At 39.5% G+C, this 19655-nt stretch overlaps 1 protein-coding gene across 11 annotated transcripts in view; it reads right to left on the bottom strand.

The window, feature by feature from the left end:
- The window catches only part of LOC108666900 (RNA binding protein fox-1 homolog 3), a 105957-nt gene that overhangs the window by 54197 nt on the left and 32105 nt on the right, over window positions 1-19655 (bottom strand). The window contains exon 2 of one of the 11 annotated variants that reach the window (XM_047883682.1): window positions 10676-10708. The exons of the other annotated variants lie outside the window; for them this stretch is intronic. Coding sequence (XP_047739638.1) covers window positions 10676-10681 — 6 coding nt within the window. The 5' untranslated portion in view covers window positions 10682-10708. The remainder of the gene's footprint in view (window positions 1-10675; window positions 10709-19655) is intronic. 11 annotated transcript variants of the gene reach the window in all.

Genomic DNA, 19655 nt, shown 5'->3' with positions numbered 1-19655 from the left:
CTACGCCATTTGAGGATCAAGGACTTCCAAATACGCAAAATTTCAGGCAGTCAATCGTAGCAAAAAAAAAGTGGCGGTCTCTGAACAAGATCAACAATATCATAAGAATCAGAGATAAAAATTTTTCCCAGAACATAGCTCCGATTGTCGCAGGAAAGTACTCAAATTACTTCTGAAAATGAACATTTTCAAATGAAGATATTATCCAACACGATTTTCTGGTCAAAAAATTGAGGAAACCATCCGTGTCCAAAACATTGATAAGAAAAGTAGAAGCAGATGACTTGCCTAATGAATAACTGATTACCAATCAACAAGACCGATCAACGAAACCATTTAATAAAATAAATATAAGTGCGATACTTATCAAACAATACAGTAATATACTGAGATGCAGGATCAAGAAATGAAATCAATATCAGCAAGCGAGCAAATATCTCGTTTACAAATAATATGCAGTTAAGAATTAACTCTTAATGTTCATGTAAGATAACAATGCTCAATATGGACACTTGAAAGCAGTTTTTCAAAATCATTCAACAATTTATTTTCGAAACAATATTTAATAATATTAATAATAATCCAACAACAATAACAATCCAAAGTACAATCGACCAACATTCAGTATTTCTACATCTGAAATGAAACATTCTCTACGCTATTGCTATTAGAAAAAAATTGCAAATTTAGCTATCTTCGACGACGGGTAACGTGGAGCCCGGACGACAGGAAGGGTGTTGCCATGGTGCTTGATGGCTGCGGTCATATTGGCTCGGCCTCCACGTTCTCTCCGTGCCGTCCAATAGGCCTACTGGATGGTACGCCGCTAAGCCATGCGGCGATGCCAATATGGCCGAGTGCAGCCGCACTCCCGAGGCCATCAATCTTATTTATCTGCTTAGCCGCGCCTACACTAACACTGGATTTAAATCAGGCTTCAAGCAAGAGAACCTACATTGAAATCAATGAGAATTCCGTCAGTGAATTCAGTGAAATAATTTAGAGAATTTCGTACAGCTTGTCATTTTGAAAATGACGAACGGCATTCCAGGTATTTCATGCGTTTAGATTCTTGAACCTTTCTCTGATTTCAGATATTATGCGGACATAAGTCGGGTGAGAGAATATACATTAACACATCATACATGTTATAACAATTGGCACAAACAACACGATTTTTTGACCTCTCGGATTTTGCGCAAACGAGCTTCTAACCCGAATACCCTCTAGCGTCTAGCCTTTCCGACTAAGTAAACCAAAACTCGTACATTGAAACCCTAGTTTTACAAGACGACTTCTAAGTTTTACAAGACTTTACTTTTACCGCACACGAGAAGCTACTTGATATATTTTACGACACGGTGAGCAAGAACATAGAAGTTGAGCAAAGAGGCGCAAGTGCTTTACGCAATTTAAGAGCAGCTCGAGCAAGGTCAAGCGATGCTTATCGAGAGACTTCTCTCCTTGTAAATTCATGAAGCGAATAAGCTCAAGGTAAGGCTGGAAGCTCTGTTCCATAAAGCGCACGACGCACGCTGGTCGCACCCGTCCATGGGAACAATGATGTTATCGCATTCACACCGGAAGAACGTTATCTTCAAGCAATTCTAACAAATTGAAATGTCAGTAAAGTTGAGTGAAAAGCAACTAAATGAGGAGTGTCATTAGAACATATTTAAACTCTGCTTAGAAGTAAAAATCAACGCCTGAGATTAAAATTTACAGCGTATGCGTAAAACTCCGATGAGTGAAGGTCAGAACACCATGTAGGAACAGAAATTACCTTAAAATCAATTTTTGGTCAACATTTACGATAAACTCGAACACAACTCGATCCAAACGTGAACCTAGTCAAAACTTGAGCGAAATCTTTACAAAATTAATTAACAAACTCTGGAAAATTTTGAATACACCTAAGGTCTATGATCAACAATGAGTTCAATTATAGCAACCGAGATGACCATGTTGCTCAGTCGACAACACACTACATAAAAATCGAGGGCGTTCCATGGATGTAGATCCGAGTGCGAGAGCCTCCAAAAAAACGCTCGAGTTTTAGAGTTGTATTGCGGCATTAAGGTTATGGAGTCAATCTCTGCGAATACTGGCCTCAATATCCCAGACAAATACGCAGTCAATTATGAACAGATTTTGCTGGCCACGAAAATCCTGTCAGGGAAGTTTGCGCAACGAGGTCTTGTGCATGAGCTATACCGGATATACAGTGCGCGAATAATTACGAGACAACATTTATTGAAATTACTCAAGCTATTACACGGCAAAATCTTGAACGATTTTCTAATCAGATCACCACTAATACTAGTTTTAAAAAGTGATTGAACGCTATCTTAATTATCGGAATCGGAAATCCCAAATAGGGAAGATTTTGTCAAAGAATCCAATGCAATTATTGTTAAATTAACAACTAATTACAATTCGAGAATCCCACAATTTAAAGCACGTAGCGCAAACTCACAAAAATTATGCCTAGCTCGGTTAAAGATACGAAGGAAAAACTTGCAGAAATTTTACACAGCCAAAAAAAAAAAATAGTATGGTTCATTCCATCTGGAACCGTTGCAGAGTGTCAGCTGTTTGCGATGAAACTAGTCTACGGGCCGCAGCAGCTCCACCCAGCGCAGCGCTGCCTTGTATAAGCTTATTTATCGGTGCGTGGCCATATACGGCGCCCCTTTAACTTAAGCCCCACACACCACAGTAGAAAAAGTCTAGAAAACCGCTAGCGTGGGTGCGCAAGAATGAAGCCGAGCTTCCACGCAACTTTTTACGATTCGATTGCACTGAGAGGAACATTTAGGCTAAGGGAGGAACAGGAAGTATTCATAAAAGATTCTGCACGTTTGAGCGTTGAGGTCAACGTTAGCGTGCAAAAAATATGTGGCAAACGCTGTAAAATTAATCAATTTATGAGCATCTGTATACGTGAAATTCTCCTAAATTGAGAGAAAATAAAGTAGTCTTTTGCAATGCCATAAACACTCGCAAATAAGTCAATTCAAGAAAACAAACAATCAATAAATGAGCTGAATTCTAGAGACAAATTTAGAATAAGTAGACCCGGTGTTTTGTTTACATCAGTTTGTGACAAATGATTCATCACGTACGCATGCATTCATCTGACCTGAGGATAGATTTAATTAGAAAAATTGCATCATGACGCCGAGGCGAGACCGCAATAAACATTTTTCATATTTCCATGAGACGTGTTGAGGAGCGAGTCACATAAAGCGAAAGCTTCAAAGCTTCACATGAGCTGCAACTATCTCATACACAACTCCACAATTATAAGCATCGATTAGATTCCTGGCAACGCCCAGTGTACTGATAATACCTCATCACCAAATGCTCGAGTAGTGATTGCAATCAAGCCAAATATTAACAATGCAATAATGCTGCGCTTGAATGAGATATGCCAACACAATGGCAGGCATGCACATGAACCGAATACATCTTATTAAGGAAAGCCGATAACACGCTACTGTGCTCAAAATGTTAGAAGCTATCGTAGCACATCCATTATACAACTATTTTGATAAAGAACTAATCTACAAGAAAATAGTACAAATAGGACCAGCACTGTCAAGTGCATTGATTAGTTAATGGAATAAATGTCAGATTAGTTGATGGAATAAATGAAACTAGCCAATATTGAATTAAGCAATTCATTATCAACCAGAATTACTAGTGAGTATGAGGAGGCTTCAAGTTATTTTCTGAGAAGGAAAGTTGAAGATTAGAAAAGCTGCATCATTTGCAACTTAACGTAGAAACGTCGAACGGGAGATCCGAAGAGAAACTGACAAAATTTATTCATGTGGTGGCACTAAAGTCCTATAATCTTGTAAAGCTAACGATAGTACGAGATATTATAGGGTAAAAACCTCAGTAACTTGAACAAGGTTGTCGGGGCACAGACAAAGAAACGCAAAAGGAGTAGCTAGAGGAGGAGAGCCCCATACAGAAGGTGGGGGAGTAGTGCAGTTAGCAGGAAGCGCAGTCATGAGCGCAGGAAGCAGGTTTGTTATTACACACAAGCTACCACAGGAAATGAAGCCCACCACACACGCTCACTCAAATGCAGGCAACTTGCAATGAGCTGGCCAACAATAGCTCTAAGATGTGAGCAGGATAGCAAACATTAGGTAATAGTTCTGAGAAAATTAACATACTAGCTCTTGCTTGAGTTGCTTATGAGCTAACTCAATCTTTGGCAACCGCAACGAACCAGCTAACCAGCAGTTCGTCTAAACTCTAAAGTCACGTGATCACTCAAAATTCAATCAAATGCAGTAACAAGTCAATGAGGAGTCTTGTTAATTGCCAACTCAAACTTCAGTAATATAGGAAGCAACATTAGCAAGTTAATAGCTCACAGCACTGCATAGACTCACAGACACTGCCTTAATCAACCAACGACAAAAACCGGCGCGCATGAAAACTGGATCTCAAATTTCATCACAATAGGAGCTTAGAAGATGACTTGGAAATGAGACGTGCGCAATCCTATAAACAAGTTTCCAATGAGAAGCTCTCGTAACTTAAGGGGTCAAATTGTACTGTATGACTGATTTTGAAAGTGATCGGAGTCTTATTAATTCAACAATCCGAAATTAAATCAAACTTTGAATCAACCACCTGAACGCCAAAAGTATTAATACTCATCTAGGTTTTGATTTGCTCTGTCTTCGTCTAACGTTCACAAATCTAACAATGTTCTTATAAATTATGTATTTAAAGCAATCATGTTTTCACATACGCTTTGTCCGTATAGTTACTAATATGGAACAATCCTTATTAATTTTTCCATTGAAAACATGAACTTGATAACATGAAACTACGAATATACTTTACGTCGATTCGGATTTACGATTCGTCTAGACTGCGAAAAATAACACTTCGGAATCTACGGAAGTGTTATGAACCCTAGTTAATTAAGAATATACCTTGTAACCTATGTAAGCGGGTACACAGCGCCTGCCCATATGTGGTGCTTTGGTGTATAAAGGACATGCAAGCTAATGCGTGCCACTATACATGCAAGGAGTTTCCTTTGCCTTTTCAATTAAACGGTCATTAGGTGCTTCACGGAATGCTATTATATTCTTGAAAGGGAAGGAGATTTCTTCATGAAAGTTGAGAAAGCGTGGAATGATGGAGCCAGTAAGCGTAGGTAACTGGACCCTCATTAACAATATTTATCTTCATGAATACATAAAGACATGAACAATTAGAGTATTAGACAAACAAAAAACGACTAAACCTCGTCATTAGGAAATCAATGGAGTCAAGTTTTAACCACTGAATGGCTTGGCTTCAACCAAATCTTCAAATAAATGCTTTGGAACGAGGTAGGTATAATTGCATCCTATCATTCATATCATCCTTGGAACGAGGTACGGAATAACGGCATACTACCATTCAATTCATATGGGTAATATATTCAATCCACCTGAGCTGGAGCCAGTTTAATTTGCAACGTCAGTTAACGTTATACGACACACAGCAGGCCAGAATGTCGGATGATCTTGATGGCGGCTATCAGCAGGCTCGAGGAAGATAAACAGCTTCAAGTGTTAGTGCGGATCGTCAATTAAACCGCAATAGCAAAGTGAACCACATTTAGCGTACATGCCTTGCAAGCATTCTTACCACACTAGCAAGCTCAAAGACTACTAAAAATCAGCAAGATGTGATAGTGGCTAGGGATGAGTGCCTTCAAACGGCTATTGAGGAGTTAAACCTTCTCTAACTCGAAAAATAAAATAGTTATTCTACACGCATCAGGAATGTTAAAATAAACTTGACGAATTAAACATAATAGTAATAAAGAAACAGAAAAAGATGCAACAGAAGCAAGAGAGTGTATATTTAACCACGTAGAACGCATTTAATCCAGTATAATAAACGATGTATATCGCCTGAATTAGACAGAAACCTAACGGCAAGGCCGAAAGTGAGGCCGAACGGTCTTCGCACAGTCGGCTGCAAGACAGGAGCAAAAATGTAAGGGAAAGCAAGAGGCCTCCTATGACGTCACACAACCAAAACAGGGCGGAGAGGTTCGGGGGAAAAGCCACACAATGGACACGGATGTGGCACATGAGCTTCAATGTTGAATATCTTGAGAATAAATATGGACTGTGTGGAACTTTTCAGCTTATGGAATTTAAATAAATTGTAATTGTATGAACGAACGTGTGTTTAAATTTACCTCTTTTATATTAAAAATTAAGACCAAGATAACCAAGTGCATAATATGTGGCCTTCGATATACTAACTTAAAAAATGAAGTTAGTACGTCACCATTGAAAACTAAGTTTGTCTTATAAGAGAAGCTGCAGTTCCAAATAATTGCATCTAATTATTTGCGAAATCTTTAAACAAGTACTGATACAACTCATTCTTCTGAGAACTAAGCCTATCATACGTTAAAATGAGATTTTAAACAACAGAACAAAAAGAAAATCATTAAAAAAACCGAGCTAAAACAATTAGAGCGCAAAAACGAAAGCATGCGACGCAAACGAGGGCGCGAGGAATTGTTTAGCTGAAGGAAATGCAATAATTACTTAAGAAATTTGAAGTCGATGTCAGGACTGCGGAGGGTTTCGCTTAATCTGATTTATCAAGAATTATTGAAAATTTCTCCAAGTGAAGTATTTCCGCTATATTGCCGACGATAACTTGGTCGAGTGTAGTCGAGAAATACAAATGTGATGCACAAGTCGGAGTCAGAATGAAAAAATTCTAAGATTTTTTAGAGGTCAATTCATTTCCAATGAGTTATGTTTGATTTCACAAGTAATACAAGAATTTGCAAATATCAGACATCTTGAGCCAAGAGATCACAAAAAGACACCAGAACCGCCGGATTTAATCCTATGTTGGTCCATATAAACGACGAAATACTCAAGATTCTGAAACGCTGGCGATATCTCGCGTGCTCACGGGATCTATACTTAATCATCTAACGTGTTTCATACTTCGAGAGACCAGAGATATGAAATTGTGAGCCTCAACTCGAGCCATGAGATAGAAATGTTATTATTGGTATGGAATCCTAATTGAAATAGTACGAGGCCATAAAGGAGTTACGGGGCGCAATTGAGCCTCAATTAGGGATTGCGTGGTTCATTTTTAGCAGCGAGCTGAGCTCGCTTCATGCAGGACCATTGCAGGTCGGTCGTCCATCATTTACTGCGGCATATGGACGCCACGAGCGACCTGCCAGCTGTCAAGGTCTCAAGCCAAAAAGCTCAAGCCCCTCTAAATCAAAATATATTGCTTAACTCGTAGGTGAAGTGTTAATTTATTGCCTGGACATTGTGAAGACATGATAACATCACTCGGAGTCAAATTAAGGCATTGCGCGATCAAAGTATATGCATGAAGAATGTCAAGTATGCTCAAAAATGAGCGTATAAATCTTTGTTAAGAGTTTGCAGTGAATTTCTCAACGCAGAATCTTATTAAAATCAGAAGCATAGACCGCAGCAGCACCGGAATGTACCGAAAGAAATTATTACAGCATCTATGAATGGAGGCCACGTCAGCAAGCTCTCCCCATGCAGTCATGACAGAAAGTTTAGACAGGCATTAATTGCCGAGGGCTTTTCATGTATCATTGGGAGACTGTGTGGTTGCACAGTAAAGCCCATTGCTGGCCGGTCAATTAAAAGAGACAGAACAATCATGAAGCTAAGCCCGTGTCTCAATGAATTTCAGCTCCGCGGCGCCGGCTTCACTGTAGACTCGACGGCTGAACAATTAAGTGGGTTAGCGAAAGCGGGAAATTTTCGTGACCAGACTCCGAGAATTTCATAAGAATAATAGTCAGGCATATGTGAGCTTTCATTTGAATGTGTGCCATTCGTATGAACAGAAGGCTATCATATTTTTATTGACGGCATCAAATTTAAATTTTTTACGGCTAGAGCGCTACACAGCTAGATAGCTCAAAGGAAAATAGCCTTATTTAAGTAACATTTCAAACATTATGAACAACTGAAATGTGTTAAACTAATTTGAGAAAAATAAATCTATTCATGGAAATTCGGGACTAATCTTATTGTAGCATTCGATTACTAGAGGATGGATTTTCGATCGAAATGCACAGGAAGCAAATAGAAATATAAGGTATTCTTCAATGTTACGAGAAAATTCACACACAGTTTTTCAGCTCCGTGAATTTATGAAGATTGTTCGAAATTATTGCGGCAAATGAGCGTAAACAGCAACATAATGCGCAATTTCAATTCAATCTAACGAGTGGCTGGCTTATAGAGCAGCAATCGGTATGCTTCACGCCAGTTTGCTGCTATATGTCCTCACGATGAAATTTTGCCGGTGAGTTTAAACGGGAAAACAAGCGAATCGTAGAAACGAACAATTAATTATTCAGAACACGCACAAAGAGCAGCACGATAACCAAATTAATTCTGCCGTCAGGGCAACAATTCACTCAGTCTGATGGACTAAACGCCAACATTTCTGCACTATTGAGTATTGCGATGAGAACTAAGCCGTCAACAAAACCGCAGTCTTGTCCCTGCAAAATCTACGATAAGAGCCTATACCGAAACAAATAAAATGCCATTATAAGTAACGAAACGGTATTATTCTACGTGATGACTAGTGACGATGTAATTGTAATAAACAAAGTTAACCTTAACAGATAACCATTATCACGAGTCATTCTTTTCGACTCGCTAGAAAGGAGCAAGTGAGAGGGAAAACGAGTTAATATTTCATCGAGGTTAACGTTTCTTAGCGACGCAAGTTATGAGTTGACTAAGAACAACAAAGGGTTTACAGCGAGCCAGCAGCAAAACGAAGGTACGACCTTCATGCATGGATTGCCAGGCTTCCTTTAGTCACTGCTCACGGAAGCGTAACAGGTCTTGAGAAGTAATAAGCTTGAGGCGATACAGAAGACTAGAATACACTCGATTATTTCGTGCTACTGAACGGAGTTTCTCTTGAAAGTATAAGCTAGAGTATGGAAATTATGAACTAAAAGGCGACACTCAACTATCGCGATTTGGCCTTGGCGTTTCGCAAGTCATTATTCGTAAATAAAATTCACAAGGAAGAGAGAATCGGAAAAATTTCATTACACGAAAATTTAACATTTTTGTACCGATTTTAGTCCCTTAGTTTGATTTCAGGTAGAGACGCAGAAAAGTTGACGAATTTAGCATGTCATCAATTTGCTATCAAATGAACGCTTTGTGACCAGCGCCTCGACTAGCTGAAGCTAATAGTATTTGTCATCTAACTCTCTGCAATAATACATCAATCCTGGTATCAAAATCTCTTCACTCTAATAACAACCTAGGATAAAACTTTTACAATGTCACTTGGGTCAAATCGAAATAACATCAAGTGATATATTAAAGAATATAGAGCCGTTAATGACAGCGGTCAGCATAACGAGAAGCCTGCGCAGCCAATACGGCAGAGGTTCCAGAAAACGTGCATAAAAGTTAGCTGGGTGTAATATCAAATCAATGCAAAGTGGACCACAAGGTGCCCTCATGCGCAGGCCTAACCGCTGAACAGGCTCATTTGCTACCAAATGTGCATTGGAAGATCATCGGTTAGCGTAACGACTGCCAAACCGCAGCGGCCGTTCTGCGCGGGCTGGTGGTGTGTTGCTTATATGGTGTGCTCTATCACCCTCTCGGTCGCTCCCCTGTCATCTAATAGCCTTAAATCGATGGCAAACGTGGGCCAGATCGTGCTCGATCAGTAACGAAGCTTCATCATTGGAAATCGGTCGAAATTCTTTTCTTTGCCCTCCAGAGTCATCAAGTGACAAAAGTTTGGCGGTAAAAATTGACCGTTTCAGTCCGCAGCTCGGGAGTTCCAAGGCATTTCATTTTTTCTGTTCATGGCTGCCATTGCTTCCATCGCTCATGGACAATTGGGTCAATCGGTAACCATCAGTAAAATTGGGCTGACGTCTAAGTATACGTGCTTGCGACCATTCCAGACAAAAAACTAATTCCAATCACAAATTCGTATAGAGGGCCGAAATGCGTCAGTTCATAAAGCCAAACCAAAGTCATTATTACTAACTCTACTGACCAATACGTCAAGTTCACTAACCGAACAAAAATGTAAACACTAAATTTCCCACGCCGATCATTGAGATGTACGGAATGCATGAAGTTCCAACGGTCGAACAATAAATTCGCGGAAAAGTTTCATTACTGCGAAAGTCAGCGTAGCGTTAACAGAAAATTTTTAGTTGACACAAAAAAGACCGTGACAACTGAAGGGCACTTAGCGTTAAATGCAGCCCCTCGTACATGCATAACGACAGCAGAATTTAAACAGGTTGAAATTGACTGAGTGTTAGAAGAGACCAAATATCCTTCGGCAATCATGCAATAGACGGCTTCATGAATAAATCAAAGGTCAGATTATCAGATGCACGCCATGAGAATACAATGAACATTTCAACGTTACTTCTATGGCTCTTAGAGGATTTGTTGCTCGTAAAGTTCTAATTTTTAAACGCAAGAATTATTTTATTCAATTTTGTTACTTCAGCGCTTTTATAGATAAAACATTTGGGTGGAGGATAAATGAATTAAGTGCTGAATAGAGGGAATCTTTAAGGAAATCACAGATGAGCGAGGGTATTTACCTTCATGGCAGCACTTTGTCCTCGGTCACTTACCTAGAAAGAAAAGAGGTCAGTTAGAATTTTACAATCAATTGAAGCTTGTAACAGATTTTCAACGCAAACAAGTATTTCGATGCACTGCATGCATTTCTTCTTCATCGAAAGATACACGATGAAATAACCAACCCAGGGAATTCAAAATGTCAATGGCTTATATACTCTGAGTCTTAGAAGCCAGAATCTGCTTTGTATGCATAAAAAGCTCGAAAAGATCAACAATGCCGACCCAAGAAGCATACACAAGAAACAATTCCAACTAATGGTTATTTAAAGGACATTTCAGATAGAGCCTTGGGGTTGAAGGACAATATTGCTTGCCTATAATGGTCGTCTTCAGTTACACCAAGAAAATGTAATGCTGAAAAAAAAAACTAAATGCCACAACTTCGAATAAATAGACAAGATTTATTCATTCTTATAATTAATTTTGCTCAGTATTCTTTTCAGTACAATTGATACCTTCAAAAATTACCCAGAATTCGGTCGCTGCAGTTGGGATAGGTCGAATGCGCAAGGTTAACAGACGTATCAGACAGCCCAGCAACCGAAACATATTGGCATGAGAATATACCACATATTAGAGAAGAAAAATTAATAGCATGCAAACTTACAAGGACAATTTCATGAGTGAGCTGCATCAATTTAGAAAAATATCTTGGGAAATAAAATACACCGTGGAGAATTCAGAGAAGAAAAATACCCAAGCTTTGTGACGGACTTCTGCAAGGCGGCATTAGACGAGTACCGTAATTAAACATCAGGCAAAACTAATGAGCAAAGTTCTGAGTCACGAGACGAAAAAAATACACAATTAAATCCTTCTACTGGCCACGAGAAGTTCGCAGCGGGCCAAAGAGGGAATAAGCACGGCCTACTTTTACTGCCTGCATTCATAGCTGCGAGGCTCATAATAAATTATTGGCTACGAACATCTGGCCGCTGGAGCGCCAAGAAAGGCAACGCATTCTTCACTCCTACGCCAACCGCGGTAAACGCCACGGGTAAAAGTATCGGCCACCTCGCAAGGCCAAACTCTTAATTTAGATTACAGTTTAGATGTTCAGTCGTGGCTGTTCATTCTTTAGAAGAAATATGTAATAAGTTTCGGAAAGCCTTCAAAACCTATCAGATATATACATGTTTTCAGTAAGAATTCAAATGAAGAATACAGGACGATGCTGTTCTAACTCATACATTAACGGTGAATCTGAATACAGTATAATGGAATAATGATCCATGCAGGATCTGCGTTTAACAGCGGAGTTAGCAAGCGATTTACGCCCAATGATAAGAACAGCTGTCATAGAGGCGATACTCAAGTGTCGAACAGAAGTAATGATATGAAAAATTATTGTTTGTTATAAAGCACTGACCGTTTCAGTCCGCAGCTCGGGACTTCAAGGCTGTTATTGCTTCCATCGCTCATGGACAATTTGGTCAATCGGTAACCATCAGTAAAATTACGCCCAATGATAAGAACAGCTGTCATAGAGGCGATACTCATGTGTCGAACAAAAGTAATGATATGAAAAATTATTGTTTGTTATAAAGCAAGAAATCGTCGGGGATTCGGTTGCAGAATGAATTCTATAATTGTTTCAGGTCTGAGCTATATGAACATAAATCCATGTACACGGCAAAAGTTTACAAACTAATGTTGAATCAATGGAATCAGTCGTTCCTTTCAGTCAGTGTTCACAATAAGGAACAAAAGGAAGCTATTGTATACTAATATAATATGCGCTCATGCTCGACCGAATCACGTAAGAAAAGACCAATTGAATTCTAGTACAATAGCAACACTTTCCGATTGCACAATGAGTAATTCTACTCATTCTCAGTAAGCCAAGGAAAAGCAAAGGCTAAAACAATATCCCTTCTAAAAACCAAGGACGTGCTCATGCTGATAAAATCATGCATGCTTTAGCGTACGGTTCTGCACACCGAGGCTCACGCAGATACTATGTACACCGCTTTCCACTCTCTCTAGAGCGTCGATAGGGAAAGAAAAGCACAGGAACTGCGCGATTACTGCATAAAAGAGAGCGCATGCGCGTATGCTCTAGGAGCTTTTACGAAGATTGCCCCGGCAAGAGAGAAGTTCAGCTATTGCTAGGTTGCGGAGCATAAAAATTTCACAAGTCGAGTGGAGATCTCACTTCCTAGGATTGTTACTGGTTTTCAAATTAACATTCATTATATGCATTTAAAAACACTTGTCAATACAGTTTCAAACGGTGGGTTCATAGCACGAAGCGATACTAAACAGACCAATTTTATCCTAAAATGCACATAAAATTCCAGACTTCACTACTGAAGAAAGATCCTTTAAGGACATTAGCCGCACAGTCCAAAGCTCGAACAACTCCGAATGAGTTGAGTTGAATGAGGAAGCGTCGGCTTGGGCAATAGATTGCACGAGTATTCCCGACAAATATCACATTTCACAACTATTCTGTGAGCTAAAACTTGCGCAATGTTTATAAAGTTCAGAGAGCGATGGTATCGAAGAACCGATGGCGCGAAGCGAACCAATCACATCGCAGCGATACGGAGGCGTGTTAGATATACTGACTCGTGGCCCCAGGTTATGATGGTTGTCTTCCTTTATGCTATGTTATTAATTACAAGAACCCCAACTTTAGATGAAAATTAAACACTGGTAACTACGAAACTAAAATAATCTTTTACCCGCTAACAATGTCTTTATAGTTCGCTTGTTACACGAATAGCTTTTGAGAAATCTTTGGTTGAGTAGCTGTTGTCAAGGGAATTGAGATGTTTTACAAATAATTCCAATTTAAAAAAGCTTCAAGTATTTATTAAAGGTAGTAGCTTCAATACAAATCACATTCGAGCATGAAAAGAACGTACGAAAGCTTCTCAAATGAATGAGAGAGCAAAGTTATCAGGTTGCTCGGGGAAAGACATGCGGGCACGCAGGTTCTCACACAGCGGTAATGTGCAGGGAAGCGACAACATAAAACTGCGCCGTGTTCATCGGTCGCACAATGGCAAGGGAACGTCAGCGAGGCCGTAAAATAAACAGCGTCACGAAGACAGCGACCCAGCAACATTAAATGCAGAGCAGGCGGGGAGAAGTTAGGTCATAGTTTACTCCAGGTGCCAAATTATGGTCAGAGTATCTTTTCTCGCTCAAGTGATGTGGTTGTCTCGGGAATAGACAGGTTTTCCAGCGGAAAATAACACTCAGATGACTATTTTTCAAGTTTCAAACGATATCAGGTTTTTCTCAACCATATTAAAACGATGAGGTACACAATTAGTTTTCTGTCGTTTTATTTCAATTTGTGGAAAAAATTTCAACTCGCTTTCATTTCAAAAATCCACTTTTTACTGAATCTATTTGCTTGGTAAATTCAAAAGATTTAGATACGATTCATTAAATTGATCATTAAACTTCGGCGGAGAGTAATAACAATATCATTTCAGTTTCTCGGGTATTGTTCAAAGTAACCAGGTGATCTACTAGTTTCTCTACGAGAGTCCACGCATGCAGGGCGGACGTGCAGGTGGAAAGGAACAACACTCGCACTCGTTGCGCGAGAGTTACGAGCTTGTTAGAGCTTTACTCTGCGCTTCACTTTCTCTCCGGGCGACATTGGAGCGCTAAAACTAACATCCGCGGCTTGAGACCACGTCACTTAACTCACAAGCTCAAGTCAAGCGAGCAGTTTGCTCGGAATATACCCTTGAATGCTACTCAATTCAGTTCATAGCCCCAGTTAAGGATTAAATAATATTTTGACGTTATTTCTTAAAAAAGTAACGCAACACCACTTGTTGACAGTACAGAAAAAAACAATGGATCTGTGGGTACCAGTATAATTAATAGTGTCGAATAGCTTCAAAACAATACACACTTTTAAAGAAGGACCACAAATTAGAGGTGCAAAAATACGAGCTACAATTGAATAGTAATGTAATAATTATAATCAATTTATGAAGCAAATATACGTACCACAGGAACTAAGGGCATTAATAAAGACTCAATAATTGCACTCAGAAAAATATTAGTAAGCCTCCCGTTTAGTAGGCATAAGAACTTCAATAATACGTGAAATATAAAATAAATAATTCAACATTCATTTTTAAAAGTTGTTTAAAGTAGGTACATGCCATGTTCAACTAATTAAAAGTTAGTGCATTTGCTTGCTAATTAAAACAAACTTCAGCGACTATTTCGATTCGATCACATAAAAACTCTTCACAGTTTCTCTGATGCAGTTAGTGTATAGACGCAATCATTTCAGAATCCAATCAAGTTTCCGTGCGAATAAGGACTTTCGAATTGAAATGTACCGTGAAGTTGCTATCAAATCTCACACATCAGACTGCACACGGCAGATTCTCGCATGAGTGCTTCAGCACGTCAGATGGCATGCGAAGCAAATGAAGAAATTAAGCCGGGGGATAAAACATGCTACGATGCAACATGCGATGCCTGAAATTTACTTAACACGTTAGAAAGAAAGCGAAACTTCCCTTCTAATTAGCATTCTCTTAGCTTAATTAGCTTTGCGTTCAGACGAAGATCATAATTAATGCACTAAAGAAAAAAATGAAGACTATGAATTTTAAGCAGTATGTCGACTTTGAAGGAGTAAATTAAAACCGGAAAGAGCAGCGTTAGTTGCAGAATGCTGGAGCAAGAGCACTGCGGTGAAACAGCTTTAATCTTCACCCGCGGCCACGCGGGCAGCGAAACCAACTCTGTTGCTGGAGCGAACAATAGCGACAAGAAGCTTTGATTTAGCCTGGCGTAGAACAACATTAGGTATACACACTTTGTCATGCCATGAATGTTAATGCAACGAAGGCATCAAAGCCACCAGAAAGAGGGCGAAACGAGCGCCGTAACGAGCCGGTGCGCTCCTCAGTAGCGCCGCAAGTTATTAAATTTGCCCGCAACGCTTCGACTAACATCGGTTCACAACAGCGACATAATAGCTTTTCTCGCGCGCCGAGGTCCAGTTTAAATCACTGAAATGAACGCTTTGCTTTAAAGGACTGCACAGCGCAACACCTGGTTCACTTAAAGCGAAATGTTATTACGTTTTCATTGCAGAGCGTTAGCCTCAAAAGAGGTAAAACGCTCAAAGAGAGCGTTAACCTCAAAGAAGTTCCAATGTATTTTATTGCACGTGGGAATGAGTAAAACACCGAACCAGCATAAAATATGAGAATAAAAATAGGAAATAAATAGGTTGGCTTTATTTTGGAATCTTTCGTTCCTAACTTTTTCGCTAATCCGATACCAAACAGACAATCCTGACACGCTAAATCGAATGACTAGAAATTTGCCTGGATGAACTGGACGGCAAAGTGGAAGGTCTAGTTCTCCTTTTACACAAGTGGATATCACTGATAACTGAAACATTTTATACTCAAGAGAGCATAGAATATTGCAGCTTTGTTATCCATGAGACAACAACAAAAGCAGCAGCAGCAGCCATGCGCTGCTACTGCAGCAGCAGCTGCTGGAATATTAAAGGGGTGCCCCCAACACGTCCAGGCCGTCGAGTCTGGGGTGATCAGACCATCTCAACACGACGATGGCGAGTCTGGGGTGCCTAGACTCGCCATCGTCGTCACCACCGTAGCAAAAACACTAATCACATAACTAGACACAAAATATAATAATAAACAGAATTGTATAGTTATTAGTTCTATAATGGTCAAGTCAATCAATCGCTATAATATGCTAATAGGTTTGTCTACTATAATGTCGGTGATTAAAACACATACAAATCTTGATGTTCTCATTGCAGAATGGTGTTGGCCTCTCGAGTCTCATTCACCTAGCACTCTCACTAACATGAGATGAGTGCAAATAGTGCACAGTTAACAAGTTTACTAAAATTTCATGATATAAAAAAACTGATGGAACGTAGAACGGAGTATTTTTTCACCGTGTTAAAGTAATCAAAAGAGGTTAAAAAGAGGTTAAGAATCGAAAACACCTCGCCAGGCACGACGGCGATGTTTACATCCATAAAAATCAGGGGAGAAGCTCTTGAAGCATGTCGAGTCCACGAACACAGCCTAAAAACGAAGCCAAATCATAGCCATGTTAACCGCAAAGGCCCCCATTTTGAAACAACACACAACACTGCATGTGTGGTCAAAGGACTCCATGATCACGTGCTCGAAGCTTATCAGGAATATGATTTAAGAGCGTTTAGTTCGCTGTTCATTCATGCACATTTATGCATAAATTAGGTAAGACAATACCCAATAGGCAACGAAAACAGGAAATTCATTCTGTATCTTGAACACGAAACAATACTTAATCACTTATTATTACGTGTTAATATACCCAGTGCAATCCAGTGCATCAATTCATGGGCAGACTTCCAATGACACTGAGCTATATAAAACAAGAGACTATTTAGCATCACACAGGAAATAGTTTTTACAATACAGAGGGATGATGACAAGCAGTATTGCTCCTGCATTTTTTTCAGGTTATTGACTAACTTATTAGGCTCGTCAATTATTATTCATTAATCAGCGGTCCTGAGTAAGAAATTCGAAGGGAAATAATTACATATGGGCTCTCAGAATGCTCTCCATTCATGGTCGTATAGATCCGTCGAAATCCTTTTCAACGCTTGAAAACGCAACCTACCGAAAATCGATTCCAAAAACCGAGATGCACTGCAATATGTGGCGTCTTACCGAAAGTTAAAAAATCCAGTCCCATGTTACAATGTAGGTAACTAAGGCGGAGGTAAACTAATGAATTCCTGGTATAAAGTTTATGCGGAAGCACCTTCTAATGAATAAAACGCGAGCGAGCCTCGACTACAGTCTGCCCGAAACTTTGAAGTGCTGCTGGCAGTTCCTGAGATGAGTGCTCGGCAAGTTCGGGGCGAGAAAATTAACGAGAATTGCAAGGCAGTGCTGCTGGATTACGGTGTACACTCAGAGAAATAGAAAGATTTTGTCCAAATAGAGATGCACTTCATACCCTTGTGTAGGCCATCCTTGGCCACTTCTGCCTGGCAAAAGAGCGTATCAATGTTACGCGTGGAAAGTATGTCAATATTTGGACAACCTGACCTATTTATTATTTTGAGTGAGAAGAGGGTGCAAGGTCACGTAGTTTTCAACAGTGAACTCGCGTCGTACGAGGTGAGGCGATAAGACATGTCAAATAGCATGACGGTAGCGAGAATTGAATAAACTTGGGAATGAAGAAACTTAAAGTGGGATAAATCAACTCGGAAACTAGGAACATAACAAAATTCAACTAATACAACCCGAATGGCGAATTTTTCAGAGAAAATGACACTCGTAACAACTGAACACTTTTCTGAATTGATCAGTGCTTAGAAAATAAACGTGAAAGCGTGTATTGATGCGCGCTGCTGCCACAAAACGCAGTAGACTTATCACACCAAGCTCGGGCATGAGCTCAAACCGTAAACATAAACGCGTTGCATTCAAATGAGCTTCTTTCTTCTTCACACACAGAAGTTCTCAGAATCTGATTACTTATGCATTTGGGTCTCCAGGCTACATTATCTATTCCAGTCACGTTGCGGCATCAATACCGTCACCACACAAAAGATGACAAAAACTCGATTTAAATCAAATGGAGAGCAACAACAGTGAACTACAGACAAGAGTTCATTCAAGATTACTTCACGGAGGAGCTTACAAAACAGAAAAATATGAAATATTAATTTGAAAACAGAATACACGAAAGCAAATTCAAGTGCAAGCATTCTAAATTTTGAGAATCTTTACGAAATTCGATAATCGAATTGAAGAATTACATGCATTTATCATCTTTTTCCAAATATTCTTTTTCCGTGCGTAGGTACTTGCGAAGCAAATTTTTTCAAAGCTGCTAATTTAACCGTTTCTACCAAGGTCGAAACCACAAAACTTGATTGATTAAAATCAAAATTAGGAACATGATTAAAAAGTAAGAATAATAAAAAAAGCTCTGCTGAATCATTCATTGAACATCAGGAATTCATTGAAGCACCTACAAAATAAACTCCTGCGTCATCCCATTTTCTATATTTCCGCTAAATGTCAAGAAGTGTCATAGAAAGTATTATAGAAATTTCAGTAGCTCGAGTTCGAGAGCGTCTCTGAGAACGTAGAAGTCAGGTCTGCTTACGCTCATCACAAAGGAAGTTTACACAGCGACCTCCTCTATCGCAAGCGAGTGCCCCCACTCCAGCGCTCGCATTCTCACGATTATCAAAACTTTCGCCCACACAATCAGCACATATTAATACTACTGAAGAATTCAATCGAGCTCTCCGAGGACGACTAACCATCGTAAGAATCAGTTCCCTGTATGCCAGAGACTGAGATTAAATTACGGAGATGTCGAAAAGTATTCAATATTTTTAATATGATCACACATTTTCTCGCTTATAGCCAACTCCTTCGGGTATCACAGGAATATTTACATACTAAACCGTCAAAGATTAAAATTAGGTAATTGAATAATAATCGAAGTAGAGTTACTGCGAGATGGTTGCGTGCATTGTTGGGGCAATACGTTTAATAGACAAACAAACAGACTTTGTCATGAATATGTTTAACAAACGAACAAAATCCACGAACAAATAATGCACTAAACTCCGATTAAATTTATAAATTACTTAAATATAAATATTATTTAAGAATGTCCAGCTTGACACATACTATCTCATAATGAATAATCGCAAGCGAAGAACAATAGCCAAGATAATGACGCATAGACAGCAACTGAGGGGTTGAGACACGCTTCGTGGTGGGGAGTGCGAAGTGGTAGCGTAAGGCAGGGGAGATGTAACCTTGGTAACGACGCCGCGCACCGAGCCAGCCTAGCCATTCAACGAGCCCAGCCTCAGCTGCGCAGTCAGCCTTACATAACACTGAATGGCTTCCTTCCATGAGCGTAGTAAGGATA

Source organism: Hyalella azteca, unplaced genomic scaffold (genome assembly GCF_000764305.2).
Source record: "Hyalella azteca isolate HAZT.00-mixed unplaced genomic scaffold, Hazt_2.0.2 contig13460, whole genome shotgun sequence".
Lineage (NCBI taxonomy): Eukaryota > Metazoa > Arthropoda > Malacostraca > Amphipoda > Hyalellidae > Hyalella > Hyalella azteca.
This window is presented reverse-complemented; position numbering and strand designations above follow the sequence as displayed.